General features: G+C 38.8%; 1 protein-coding gene across 1 annotated transcript in view; it reads left to right on the top strand.

Moving 5' to 3' along the window:
- Positions 1-326: 326 nt before the first annotated feature.
- The window catches only part of LOC130078794 (selenocysteine insertion sequence-binding protein 2-like), a 30,730-nt gene continuing 16,445 nt past the window's right edge, over positions 327-14,611 (top strand). The window contains exon 1 of the mRNA XM_056244479.1: positions 327-497. Coding sequence (XP_056100454.1) covers positions 354-497 — 144 coding nt within the window. The 5' untranslated portion in view covers positions 327-353. The remainder of the gene's footprint in view (positions 498-14,611) is intronic.

Raw genomic sequence — 14,611 nt, 5'->3', positions numbered from 1 at the left:
ATTTTACAATGAGTGTCTTTCTTATGCTCTTAAAATGATGAAAAGTGAAAATTCAAAAAGAACTTTTTTGCCTCAAAGGAAGAATATGACGTGAAAAGTAAACCCTCTTTTTTCCCCTTTTCTTCTTCTTTTCTGTAATGCAATTTTGCACCTGATCCTACTGTCATAGTGTAATTATATATTTTTGTTGCCATGTTGTTTGTACATGACATATTGTTCAATAAAAAAAAAATGCTGTTATTTCTGCGCATGCGTGTGAGTTGAGTTTCCTGCTCTCGCGCGCCCCCTAACGGCATCTTGACAGAATTACAGAAACGCACGTCCTTAATGACCCTCCGCGGCTTCCGTCCCAGATGAGTGTCAGTCAGTCAATCAGTCAGTCGGTGACGGACATCAGAACCGGAGCACCGGATCATGTCTCCGTTAACGGCCTCCTGACAGCAGCTCGCGGCTCGGTTCCGGTGTCGGTGTGCGAGATGGACGCTGGCGAGAGAAAGGTAACTCGATTTATCGACACACGAACGCGATTAACACCCCCTGGCCTCACATTAGCTTTAGCATTAGCAGCGCTCGCCGGATTAAATTCCAAAACGGCATAATGACGGATTATTATTGTGATCAAACACTCACGTGTGTGTGATATATGCGTTTATTTATGTTCGTGTGTGTTGTGTATATCAGAGCTGACGCGATGCTGAGAGCGAAGGGACGCGTCAAAACAATGACGCCCCTGTTATAATAAATGAAACAAATCTAGATCCATAATAGTGATTAATGAAATATCAATGAACATTGCGATTATTACCAGAGTTCAATAGTCGCGTAGCGTTTGTGTGAGTATAATCACCTTATACAGTACCGTGGTAATACTCTGATGCTTATTTTAAGTAATTCGGAGAACCGAGTAAATAAATATTATGGCAGATCAAGACGGGAATGATTTATTCGTGATTTCGTGTATTTGTGATTTATACGGTATACGTCAATACGGTATACGTCAAAGTACCATAGTACCATCAATGTACTGTAGTCTCCCACCAGGAAACGTGGTTATTGACCACACACATCTGCTTTATGAAGGTTGAAATGTGAGTGATTGACCCTCATAGAAACAATAACATACTGTGTTTGGATCAAGTAAACATTCATAACAACAGATTTGATGTTATTAATAGTTTATTTTCTGTTTATAATACTGAGGTGATTGATGTTTGTGAGTGATACTACTGTGACTGACTGTGATGTTATTTCGCTTAGTTTTACATGATTTAGTTTTGAAGATGATATAACATGACTGTGCTATTACATGACTGATTGTACGGGTCGACTGTGATATTACATGACTGATCGACTGTGATATTACATGACTGATTGTACGGGTCGACTGTGATATTACGTGACTGATCGACTGTGATATTACGTGACTGATTGTACGGGTCGACTGTGATATTACGTGACTGATCGACTGTGATATTACGTGACTGATCGACTGTGATATTACGTGACTAGGGATGGGACGGTATGAAAATTTCATATCACGATTATAGTGACCAAAGTTATCACGATTATCAATATTATCACGGTTTTGTTAAAATGAGATGGAAATGTTCAAAAAGAACTGATGCTCACCCTGAAAACATTTGAAAATCAACAAACAAAAAATACAATTAGCAGGCTAGCAGCTATATGCACTTTTTTAAGCATAAACATTATATTAACATTAACATGGAGCCCTGAGAGTGAGAGGTAGTGCAGGTTTTAATGAACCCGTCATTAAACCCTATCATTAATAATGATAATAACACTTATGGATGTGTGTATGACTGAATATTATTATTATTAATAAATAATAAATCGCTTTCTCTCTCTCACACACACACACACTCACACGCACGCACGCACACACACTTTAAATGAACAAAATATGTTGGTTGGGTCAGGGTGACTAAACTACTGGAATACTTATAATGACTATTGTGCATAGCAACGCACTACACAGCGCACATCCATGTCTCGGATCACCGTGGACGCAATCTCTGGTTTCATTCAAATGTGTATGTCTTGCGTCTCAGTTTTGATTGTATTGAAAATTAAATCAGAGTAATTTAGTATTAATACTACTAAAATATTGTTGAAGTGATCACATTTACTTTACGATTGATTTGGACAAGCTGTAACTTGTATAATGGATTTATAAACCGGCAAGATTTAAAAACATTAAGTTAATCACAATTCAATATTTTCATGTCCCTGAAATTATTTCTGTGGTAAAAAATAAAACTGTAATAAGTTTACTATGAATGAATACAATACATTATGCCTTAAATGTCACCCTTAATAGTTTGAATATGTTCGTTCGTCTTGGCTCAAATCCACTTGCTGTAAAACTTTTCTCTTCGCGGACAGGGTATCTGCACATTTTTTAACAGCAAATTTAATTACTTTTAAGACCTTTTTAAGTCCTCTAAAAGGCAAATTTAAGACTTTACCACGACAAAAAAAAAACAGGAAAATGTTCAGCACGACACGACAGTGTTAATTTTGGCAGCCGTTTTTGTTTTAGTCTTAAAGTAACACTATGTAGTTGTTCAACCTTCATAATATATTTCCAAGACCCTTGTGATGGTACATCGACTTAAAATAAGTTAAATGACACGTCTGCCATAGCCTGACGTGGTCTGTATCGCTTTTACTGGCACTATGTAACTTCGGGTTTCGGGTAGGAACCCGTGCACAAAAAGAACTACAAAATTCGACTGCTTTACGGCATACGTCACTTCCCCCACCACTTCCTCAAATTGTCTGTGGCCATTGCAGACATCCCAAGTCTCCCGGGAGTCTCCTGCGTCTCCCTGATGCCCGCAAATTAGTTCAGATCTGCCGGAATCTAGAGCGCGCATGCGAGACAGAACATACTGCGCGCATAACATACATAGCGCGAGCACGGCTGAGAGAGAGAGAGCAAAAGAGACCTTGCGAGTGTGCCTCACGAAAGCTAGTCAACCCGCCACCATATATTATATTCTACATATCCCTGTTCCTTAGTTCAGTGGTACTCCAATTTTTTAGAGTGCCGTAACCCCTCTTGCACTTAGACTGCAGTCACACCTTTTCCATTAAGGGACAATATCTGCCCCTTTTAATCGATTTTTTCCAGTTAATTTTTTACCTTTATAAATACTTTTATAAAAGAAATAATGCTTTAAATAAAACAATGTTCAATAAATATGCAATGATGGTAAAAACGAGGTGATACTTTTTAACATTAAATTAAAATCGCCAGTAGGTGGCGGTAAGTCACTGTCTTTATGAGTGAGTCATCCGTCATCGAGTCATTCATTCATTCAGTATCAAACACAACAGTCTATGGTAACAAAGCAAGTGGCTGTATTTATGAACGGGTCATTGAATCTCACGATTCGTTCAAAGCCACAGATTCGTTCTCGAATCACCACTGTCTGCAGCCGTGGCTTTTGTTGCAAAATAACAATAATATGCAATAATATGATCAACATTAAAAACACTGCTGGATATCAGCCTGTATTGATCGCAGATTTAGTCACACAAACAGCGCAAGCGGCTCGTGACAGAATAAAGACCAACTGAATGACACTTTAATTAATGTAAGTAGAAAATCTCAAATGAAGATCACTGAACTCCAGCTTACTTGTCAGTGTTTTCAGATCATCCGCGCTTCTTCAGCAGTGTAGAGAGCGCGCGCGAGCATGGTTGCCAGATACTATTGACAAGACCGGGTAGAAAGCGTGTTATTTTAACAGAAAAGCTCTGACTGGGGATTTAATTATTTAAATCTGGCAACCCGACCGTAAGCATGAACGGTCGTAAACACCGTCTGCAATGTGTTGTTGTCTCCTACAAGAAATTTAAGGTCCGTACGTGAAATTTAAGACCTCCTTATTGGAAATTGCGGATTTTAAGACATTTTCAGACCTTAAAAAGCGAAAATGTTATTTAAGACCTTTTAAGACTTTTTAAGGACCCGCGGGGACCCTGGCGGAAGCTTTGCAATAATTACAAGTGAGATAATGAAATAATTCATCCCCAATAAATTTTTTGTCTAATTATTTGCCCAAGTTAGTTGTGCTATTAAGGTAAAAATTAACTCAGTGGGCGGTTGTCACGTAACGTTAGATGACTTAGCAGATTTGACGTGTTTCCCCCTTTTGCAGCGATCGACTTTCCTCTAGCAAGATTTGCAGACAGGGTGCCCATCCTCGATTAAATTGCCCTCGGGACTCTTGTAATAGCCAAAATACGACCATACCTCCGATTTTGTCCTCTTGGATGGCTGAAAAATCTCCCGTGCGCTGTCACTGCCTTCCGCCATGTCTTCTCGCGCAAAAAAAACAACATTGCATCTGCGCGCCTGCTCGCGTCGCGCCTGCGTCAGACTGATTCTGGCTGGACAGGATTTACCGCGAGTTTTCAAAATCACGATAATCAAACACGGTTTTTATGATAATTAAATTTTAAACGATAATACTAACCGCCAGGACATTTTATCGTGGTTTATCGTGAAACCGGTAATCGTCCCATCCCTATACGTGACTGATCGACTGTGATATTACGTGACTGATCGACTGTGATATTACGTGACTGATCGACTGTGATATTACATGACTGATTGTACGGGTCGACTGTGCTATTACGTGACTGATTGTACGGGTCGACTGTGATATTACGTGACTGATCGACTGTGATATTACGTGACTGATCGACTGTGATATTACATGACTGATTGTACGGGTCGACTGTGATATTACGTGACTGATTGTACGGGTCGACTGTGATATTACGTGACTGATCGACTGTGATATTACGTGACTGATCGACTGTGATATTACGTGACTGATCGACTGTGCTATTACGTGACTGATCGACTGTGATATTACGTGACTGATCGACTGTGATATTACGTGACTGATTGTACGGGTCGACTGTGATATTACATGACTGATCGACTGTGATATTACGTGACTGATCGACTGATATTACGTGACTGATTGTACGGGTCGACTGTGATATTACGTGACTGATCGACTGATATTACGTGACTGATCGACTGTGATATTACGTGACTGATTGTACGGGTCGACTGTGATATTACGTGACTGATCGACTGTGATATTACGTGACTGATTGTACGGGTCGACTGTGATATTACATGACTGATCGACTGTGATATTACGTCACTGATAGACTGTGATATTACCTGACTGATTGTACGGGTCGACTGTGATATTACATGACTGATCGACTGTGATATTACGTGACTGATCGACTGTGATATTACGTGTCTGATTGTACGGGTCGACTGTGATATTACATGACTGATCGACTGTGATATTACGTGACTGATCGACTGTGATATTACGTGTCTGATTGTACGGGTCGACTGTGATATTACATGACTGATCGACTGTGATATTACGTGACTGATCGACTGTGATATTACGTCACTGATAGACTGTGATATTGCATGACTGATTGTACGGGTCGACTGTGATATTACGTGACTGATCGACTGTGATATTACGTGTCTGATTGTACGGGTCGACTGTGATATTACATGACTGATCGACTGTGATATTACGTGACTGATCGACTGTGATATTACGTGACTGCTTGTACGGGTCGACTGTGATATTACATAACTGATCGACTGTAATATTACATGACTGATTGTACGGGTCGACTGTGATATTACGTGACTGATCGACTGTGATATTACGTGACTGATTGTACGGGTCGACTGTGCTATTACGTGACTGTCAGATCGACTGTAATATTACGTGACTGATCGACTGTGATATTACGTCACTGATAGACTGTGATATTACATGACTGATTGTACGGGTCGACTGTGATATTACGTGACTGATCGACTGTGATATTACCTGACTGATTGTACGGGTCGACTGTGATATTACATGACTGATCGACTGTGATATTACGTGACTGATAGACTGTGATATTACATGACTGATTGTACGGGTCGACTGTGATATTACATGACTGATAGACTGTGATATTACGTCACTGATAGACTGTGATATTACATTACTGATTGTATGAGTCGACTGTGATATTACCTGACTGATTGTACGGGTCGACTGTGATATTACATGACTGATCGACTGTGATATTACGTGACTGATTGTACGAGTCGACTGTGATATTACGTGACTGATCGACTGTGATATTACCTGACTGATTGTACGGGTCGACTGTGATATTACATGACGGATCGACTGTAATATTACGTGACTGATCGACTGTGATATTACGTCACTGATAGACTGTGATATTACATGACTGATTGTACGGGTCGACTGTGATATTACGTGACTGATCGACTGTGATATTACTTGACTGATAGACTGTGATATTACGTGACTGATAGACTGTGATATTACATGACTGATTGTATGGATCGACTGTGATATTACATGACTGATCGACTGTGATATTACATGACTGATTGTATGGATCGACTGTGATATTACATGACTGATTGACTGATATTACATGACTGATTGACTGTGATATTACATGACTGATCGACTGTGATATTACATGACTGATTGTACGGGTCGACTGTGATATTACATGACTGATCGACTGTGATATTACATGACTGATTGTATGAATTGACTGTGATATTACATGACTTATTGACTGTGATATTACATGACTGATTGTACGGGTCGACTGTGATATTACATGACTGATTGTACGGATCGACTGTGATATTACATGACTGATTGACTGTGATATTACATGACTGATCGACTGTGATATTACATGACTGATTGTATGGATCGACTGTGATATTACATGACTGATTGACTGATATTACATGACTGATTGACTGTGATATTACATGACTGATCGACTGTGATATTACATGACTGATTGTACGGGTCGACTGTGATATTACATGACTGATCGACTGTGATATTACATGACTGATTGTATGAATTGACTGTGATATTACATGACTTATTGACTGTGATATTACATGACTGATTGTACGGGTCGACTGTGATATTACATGACTGATTGTACGGATCGACTGTGATATTACATGACTGATTGACTGATATTACATGACTGATTGACTGTGATATTACATGACTGATCGACTGTGATATTACATGACTGATTGTACGGGTCGACTGTGATATTACATGACTGATCGACTGTGATATTACATGACTGATTGTATGAATTGACTGTGATATTACATGACTTATTGACTGTGATATTACATGACTGATTGTACGGGTCGACTGTGATATTACATGACTGATTGTACGGGTCGACTGTGATATTACATGACTGATTGTACGGATCGACTGTGATATTACATGACTGATTGACTGTGATATTACATGACTGATCGACTGTGATATTACATGACTGATTGTATGGATCGACTGTGATATTACATGACTGATTGACTGATATTACATGACTGATTGACTGTGATATTACATGACTGATCGACTGTGATATTACATGACTGATTGTACGGGTCGACTGTGATATTACATGACTGATCGACTGTGATATTACATGACTGATTGTATGAATTGACTGTGATATTACATGACTTATTGACTGTGATATTACATGACTGATTGTACGGGTCGACTGTGATATTACATGACTGATTGTACGGATCGACTGTGATATTACATGACTGATTGACTGATATTACATGACTGATTGACTGTGATATTACATGACTGATCGACTGTGATATTACATGACTGATTGTACGGGTCGACTGTGATATTACATGACTGATCGACTGTGATATTACATGACTGATTGTATGAATTGACTGTGATATTACATGACTTATTGACTGTGATATTACATGACTGATTGTACGGGTCGACTGTGATATTACATGACTGATTGTACGGATCGACTGTGATATTACATGACTGATCGACTGTGATATTACATGACTGATTGTATGGATTGACTGTGATATTACATGACAATTGACTGATATTACATGACTGTTTGTACGGATTGACTGTGATATTACATGATTGACTGATTGATATTACATGACAAATTGACTGATATTACATGACTGATTGTACGGATCGACTGTGATTATACATGACTGATTGTACGGATTGACTGTGATATTACATGACTGATCGACTGTGATATTGCATGACTGATTGAACGGATTGACTGTGATATTACATGACTGATCGACTGTGATATTACATGACTGATTGTACGGATTGACTGTGATATTGTGACTTATATCACATGACTTAGGCCGTGTCCACCAAAGGCCTAGCTGTGGGCGCTTGAGAGCGTTTTGGCAGCGCAGTGTTTTTTCAGTTGAGACGCTTCGTTGCTATGATACAGAATATCCGCAGTAGGGGTCGACCGATTATCGGTCTGGCCTATTATCGGCGCCAATATTAAGCATTTTTATGGTTATCGGTATCGGCCATTTTCAAAACCGATTTGCCGATAAAATAATTTTATTTTGAAATGCGCTATATTTGGTTCTGACGCAGCCACCTTTGTCGGAACTCACCACTCTGTAGACTAGACTAATGTCCCCGCACATCTGATTTGTTGGGAGTCACGAGTCCGGCCAATCAGCGCGGAAAGCTGAGGCACTGAAAGTGTTGCACTCTCACACCGAGAGAGCCTCGCTGACTAGAGCTGCTTCATCACGCTTCAGTTGTCTCTCAAAGTTAAGGCAGCAGCAGACTTTGCTGAAGAAGCAATAGATTACTACACTGAAGTTGCAAAATACCTCAATATAATAGAGCCCTGTGATTTCCGCGATGCAGAACAGACGGAGTCCCGGAATCCAGTCATAAAAACGGAATTTACTGTATAAAGCGGAATATCACGGAATTTGTCAACTTTGATGAATTAATAAAAAGCAGGTCAGTACAAATCAAACCGCAAAAAGGCTAATGTTAAATGAATGGCGCAGAGACCCGTGATTTCAGTTACCACACACACACACTGGAGCACGCGTGACGCTTGCGCTGTTTTCAGCCTCAGCCGCATCATTATATGAGGACATGATTGCATAAACATCATCTCCAGAGCCGCTTAGTCACTTCATGAGCTTTTTAATGCTTCAACTGAGAAAAGTTATCGACATATCATAAACACACAGAAACTCAAAGATCTCCACGGCAACCCGTCAAAATAGAAGTTCGTTTTTTCACAAGGCCCTAAAAATTAAATTTTTGTTAAACTGTAAATAAATCGAATAAGTTTGATTTTAATTCATTAGAAATGCTTTTTGATTACTAAAATTATTTAAAATTTAAAATATAGTCTTTAAGTTTTACAAAATGTTTACAGAATGCTGCTGGGTGCTCCCTGCACTTTATACAAGTTATTATTATTATTATTAATAACAGTTCTCAGATTCAAAGATATGTTTAAAATCATTTAAAGAAAGTATTTGTCAAAAAACCCTTTGTTATTCTTAATTTTGACATTAATTTACAGTTTTACACCAGACATAGCTATAATATATATATATCGGTTCAAAATATCGGTTATCGGTCTATTTGACCTGTAATAATCGGTATCGGCATCGGCCCTGAAAATCACATATCGGTCGACCCCTAATCCGCAGCACAGTTTAACTGATTTTGCAGATAATTTGTTGATACAAAAAAATATTTTTCATCCATTTTGTTTGGTTAGCTCTGCTGGTTGGTGTCGTTGTACAGAAAGAATGTTGTGACAGTTTAGTATTAGTATTAGTCCCGCCTCTCCTCCACTGTGATTGGACGGCTGGGTAAAAAGTGACAGTGATGAGCGCTGCGTTTTACCCAAAGTTGAACATTCGTCAACTCTCGGCGACCTGTAAAAAACGCAGAGCGTTCAACGCTTCAGCGTGAAAAAAACGCTCAGTGTCTCGTTACGCTCATGGCGTTTTAAAAACACGGCGCTCCCATTGAAAACAATTGAAAAACGACGCCAGCCGCGTGAAAAAAACGCTTTGGCGGCCTTATAGTGTAGTGACTGTGATATTACAGTGAGTTAGGTACTCTGTTTATTTGGTCTGAATTGGTGTTTGTGTGTGTGTGTTTAGCTGGTTTCTGCAGACACCGATCGCATCTGATCCGTCAGGTTTTTCTGCATTGATCACATTCCTCTCGCGTCTGTGATGTTCCTGTCAGTCAGATCAGTTTCTGTGCACTTCTCCTCGTGTTCCTGATGTTTCTCAGAACTGTATCACGTGTGTTTGTGTTCTCAGAGCGATGCTGTCGCGTCATGTTTGAGACCCACACTTTCTCAAAAAGTCCAGGTCCAAAATTACAAAAAGGTTTTAATTTGCCTAATTTTTGGAGTGATTACCTTAATGTATTTGTAATGCAAAACCACTTGTTTTTTTATTTATTTGTTATTTTACTTGGTTTAACCTCAGCGGCCGGCTTTGTGCCACTCAACACTAGGGTTATATGGACGTTTTACAGAAACCTCAGTATCAGATCAGGATGGTTTGAGTCTATATATATATATATATATATATATATATATATATACAGTATATACATGCAGATATTTCCTAAATATATACATGCATATATGTATATTTAATCAAAATAATTATACACAGCACACACATATATTATGTAAACACAAACTTTTATTTTGGATGAGATTAATCGTTGCCCAGCACTATGGAAATATAGAATATTAATTGGACTTAGAACTTAAGTGCAATGTAATGATGAAGATCCACTTTTTGGATCAGTTTATTATGGAGGTTGAGTTTGAGTCTCAGTCCTTAAAACATCTTTACAAGCAAAATACATGGAGGGAGTCACTAAAAGTCAAACCACCTTTATTTCTACAGCTCTTTATACAATACAGATAGTTTAAAAGCAATAATAAACAGGAAGATAGCAGAATCAATGATGCAAAATTGATCAAATATGAGACAAATTCTGCTTTAAAAAGACAATATATATAGATTAAAAATGGACAAGCAACTTGAGATGGAGTGACCCAAAGTGATTCTTTCTGTACGATTCTCTCTCTCTCTCTCTCTCTCTCTCTCTCTCTCTCTCTCTCTCTCTCTCTCTCTCTCTCTCTCTCTCTCTCTCTCTCTCTCTCTCTCTCTCTCTCTCTCTCTCTCTCTCTCTCTCTCTCTCTCTGTCCTGTCTTTCTTCAGCACAAAAACCCTCTGTTTTCTACACACAGTCTTGACACAGAAATGCTGAAAAGACAAAAGCGTCCCTCGTCGCCCTCATTAGTTCAGCCCACGTTGAGCAGAGCAACGCTTCACGTTCATGAATCTCCTGCCATTCAAGAGCTCTGCATGTTCTCTGCCAAGTGTATACACACACTTTACCACGTTTAAAGGGATAGTCCACCCAAAAATCATCAATTACTTGCTCTCGTCGTTCCAAACCGGTGTGATTTTCTCCTACAGAAGAAGATATTGTCTCAGTCCATAAAATGAAAGTAAATGGGGTCCAATGTTGTATGATTCTCAATGTTCTTCAACATCTTGTCTTTATCTCTGTAGCTTCACTGTGACTCACTTTACTGTGTGTATTGATAGTGTACTCTAATCTGTCCAAACATGCTTGTGTAATTAGCTTAACGTCGGCCGCCATTCTCACTTTAATCCCTGATGATCATGTGACGCCTACATCCGTTTGTCACGTGATATTGAGCCAAATCAATTCCAGTGCTTTACGGAGGAATATCATGATGTTAATGTGTATCATTAATGCTCTGCAGTCAAGTTGAGCAGTTTAGAGCGGTTGGATAGTTTACATTTGGAGATTTGATTAGCAGCGTGGACTGATGTTGCTGTCGTTGATCTGATTGGACGAGAGAGCAGATGGTGTGTGACATCACAATCGAAAGAGTGTACAGAGCTCCGCCCACCACCTACAGACGAACAATTGCTGCTATATACTATAACACACACTCCATTCTCACACACACACACACACACACACACAGCATCAGATGTGTCTTTGTTTCTGATCACAATGGCTGTGTATTTAATCAGGATGTTGTCATTATTATTATTATATTTGTATATATTTTCCATTCCATTATTATTATTATATTCAGTTTGTATATTGTATTGCATCTTGGATGAGGGCAGTTCTGACAGGCAAGAGTGAAGATTTGCTTCAGTTCGTTTGAGAAAGAAATTACATTATCAATGTTTTTATTACACACAGGTGAAACTCGAAAAAATTATAATATCGTGCAAAAGTTAAGTAATTCAACTTAAAAAGTGAAACTAATATATTATATAGACTCATTACATGCAAAGTGAGATATTTCAAGCCTTTATTTGTTATAATTGTGATGATTATGGCTTACAGCTTATGAAAACCTTTTCACAATATTCTAATTTTGACTTTGGGGTTTTCATAAGCTGTAAGCCATAATCATCACAATTATAACAAATAAAGGCTTGAAATATCTCACTTTGCATGTAATGAGTCTATATAATATATTAGTTTCACTTTTTAAGTTGAATTACTTAACTTTTGCACGATATTATAATTTTTTCGAGTTTCACCTGTAATCGCTAGATTCGTTTGAATGTAAGGCTCTCTTACGTTCTTTTCTAGTGATTGCAACATTATGTAGATATTGTGAAAATTAAAGTGCATATTTTTCTATTTTGCAAACATTTTGACTTAATGTCACAGTTTAAACTAAAAGACTTAGAGACTGCCCAGATGGAGCACAATAATGTTTTTTACTAAAATATGTTTTTTTGAAATAAAAGCAAGACATGTGTATATATATATATATATATATATTCAGGGATGCACGATATATCGGCCACCATATCGGTATCGGCGATAAGAGAATCTGGCCGATATTAGAGATGCACCGATTGATCGGCTGGTGTCCGGAATCGGCCGATTTTCACGTGATCGGCCATGATCGGCGACCGGCCGGTCAGTCTGACATGTGCCGATTTTATGCCGGTCAAATGCACTCGGGCGCCGCATGATTAACGCCGCAACATCAGCATCACACGTGCACACGGAACACACATGTAGGAAACCTCGTGAATTACGACCGTTTCACACCGCAAGCGTGAGCAGCAGGGTTTTTTTTCTTCTTCGGCGTGCATGTTAATCAATGAGTGCATTCACACCGCGAGCCGGAGCGGCGCGTGAGCAACAGTGAAGCGCGGGTTTCGGCGCCGAGTCTATTTTTGCTGCGCTCAATTTAAGTGAAAGCACTTTTGATGGACAAAATAAATATGATTTCACTCCAAAAGTGCCCAAAATGCACAGAATTTGCACGTCTGGTGTGTTTTAACAAGAACTGAAGTAGCCAGGCTATGTCAGGAAAGAAAATTAAGACTCAAAAATATTTATAGAAAATAACTTGTTTTTATTCCCAATCGTTTCCCTGCACATGCTCCACTTGTCCTGTTTAGCCTGGCTGGACATGTGTCAGAGAGAAGAACTATTTGAGAAATATAACTTACCATTGATGTACAAGTGTTTGCAATAGGCCTGTGTGTGTGTGTGTGTGTGTGTGTATGTGTGTTGAGAAATATATACTGCAAGGGTAGGCTATATTTATTTTATTTTTATTTGTTATCTATATATTATTTTATTGCCATAACCTGTTTTCATACAAAAGTTTAGTTTGCTAAATTTATCAATTTTTTTATAGTTGGATATTGGATGTGAAAAGAAGGAAATGGTTCTTCCATAACACTGCACTTTAGATGTGTGTGGATTTCCCCCACCAGGAGTCATTTATATAGTTCTATAAAAATGGAAAATGGTAATCGGTGCATCTCTAGCCGATATATTAAAGCTGATAAATAATGTATTATTTCCTCCAGCTGAGACTCTTCAGATGCGCACTGTTCAACATGATGGATTTAAATAGCCTGAAATATGATTGAAGGTGATCTTTCTACCTCTGGCCTGGTAATAATTGTTGCATTTGCTTTTGTTGACTTTAGCCTGTCTGCTTTCAAACGTGCTGTTTTTATGTTAAAAGTGTGTATAACCTTGTATGTGCTCAATGTTGAGGATACAACCATACATTAATAAAAAAAAAAAAAGTGTACCCAGAAAAATCATGACCCAGAACCAACCTAATAGTGAGAAACGTACACCATTACACCTCTAGTATCATCCGACCGGAATCACGGTGGATCATTTTCCTGTGATTGTGTAGAGCTTGTGAAGAGCTTGTGTAGAGATTGTGTAGAGATTGTGTAGAGATTGTGTAGAGCTTGTGTAGAGCTTGTGTAGAGCTTGTGTAGAGATTGTGTAGAGCTTGTGTAGAGCTTGTGTAGAGCTTGTGTAGAGCTTGTGTAGAGCTTGTGTAGAGCTTGTGTAGAGCTTGTGTAGAGCTTGTGTAGAGCTTGTGTAGAGCTTGTGTAGAGCTTGTGTAGAGATTGTGTAGAGATTGTGTAGAGCTTGTGTAGAGCTTGTGTAGAGCTTGTGTAGAGATTGTGTAGAGCTTGTGTAGAGCTTGTGTAGAGCTTGTGTAGAGCTTGTGTAGAGCTTGTGTAGAGCTTGTGTAGAGCTTGTGTAGAGCTTGTGTAGAGCTTGTG

The sequence above is a fragment of the Rhinichthys klamathensis genome, unplaced genomic scaffold, assembly GCF_029890125.1.
Source record: "Rhinichthys klamathensis goyatoka isolate OS25496 unplaced genomic scaffold, OSU_Roscu_1.1 h1tg000979l_1, whole genome shotgun sequence".
NCBI lineage: Eukaryota > Metazoa > Chordata > Actinopteri > Cypriniformes > Leuciscidae > Rhinichthys > Rhinichthys klamathensis.
Note: the sequence above shows the minus strand (reverse complement) of the source record. Positions and strands in the feature narration are given on the sequence as shown.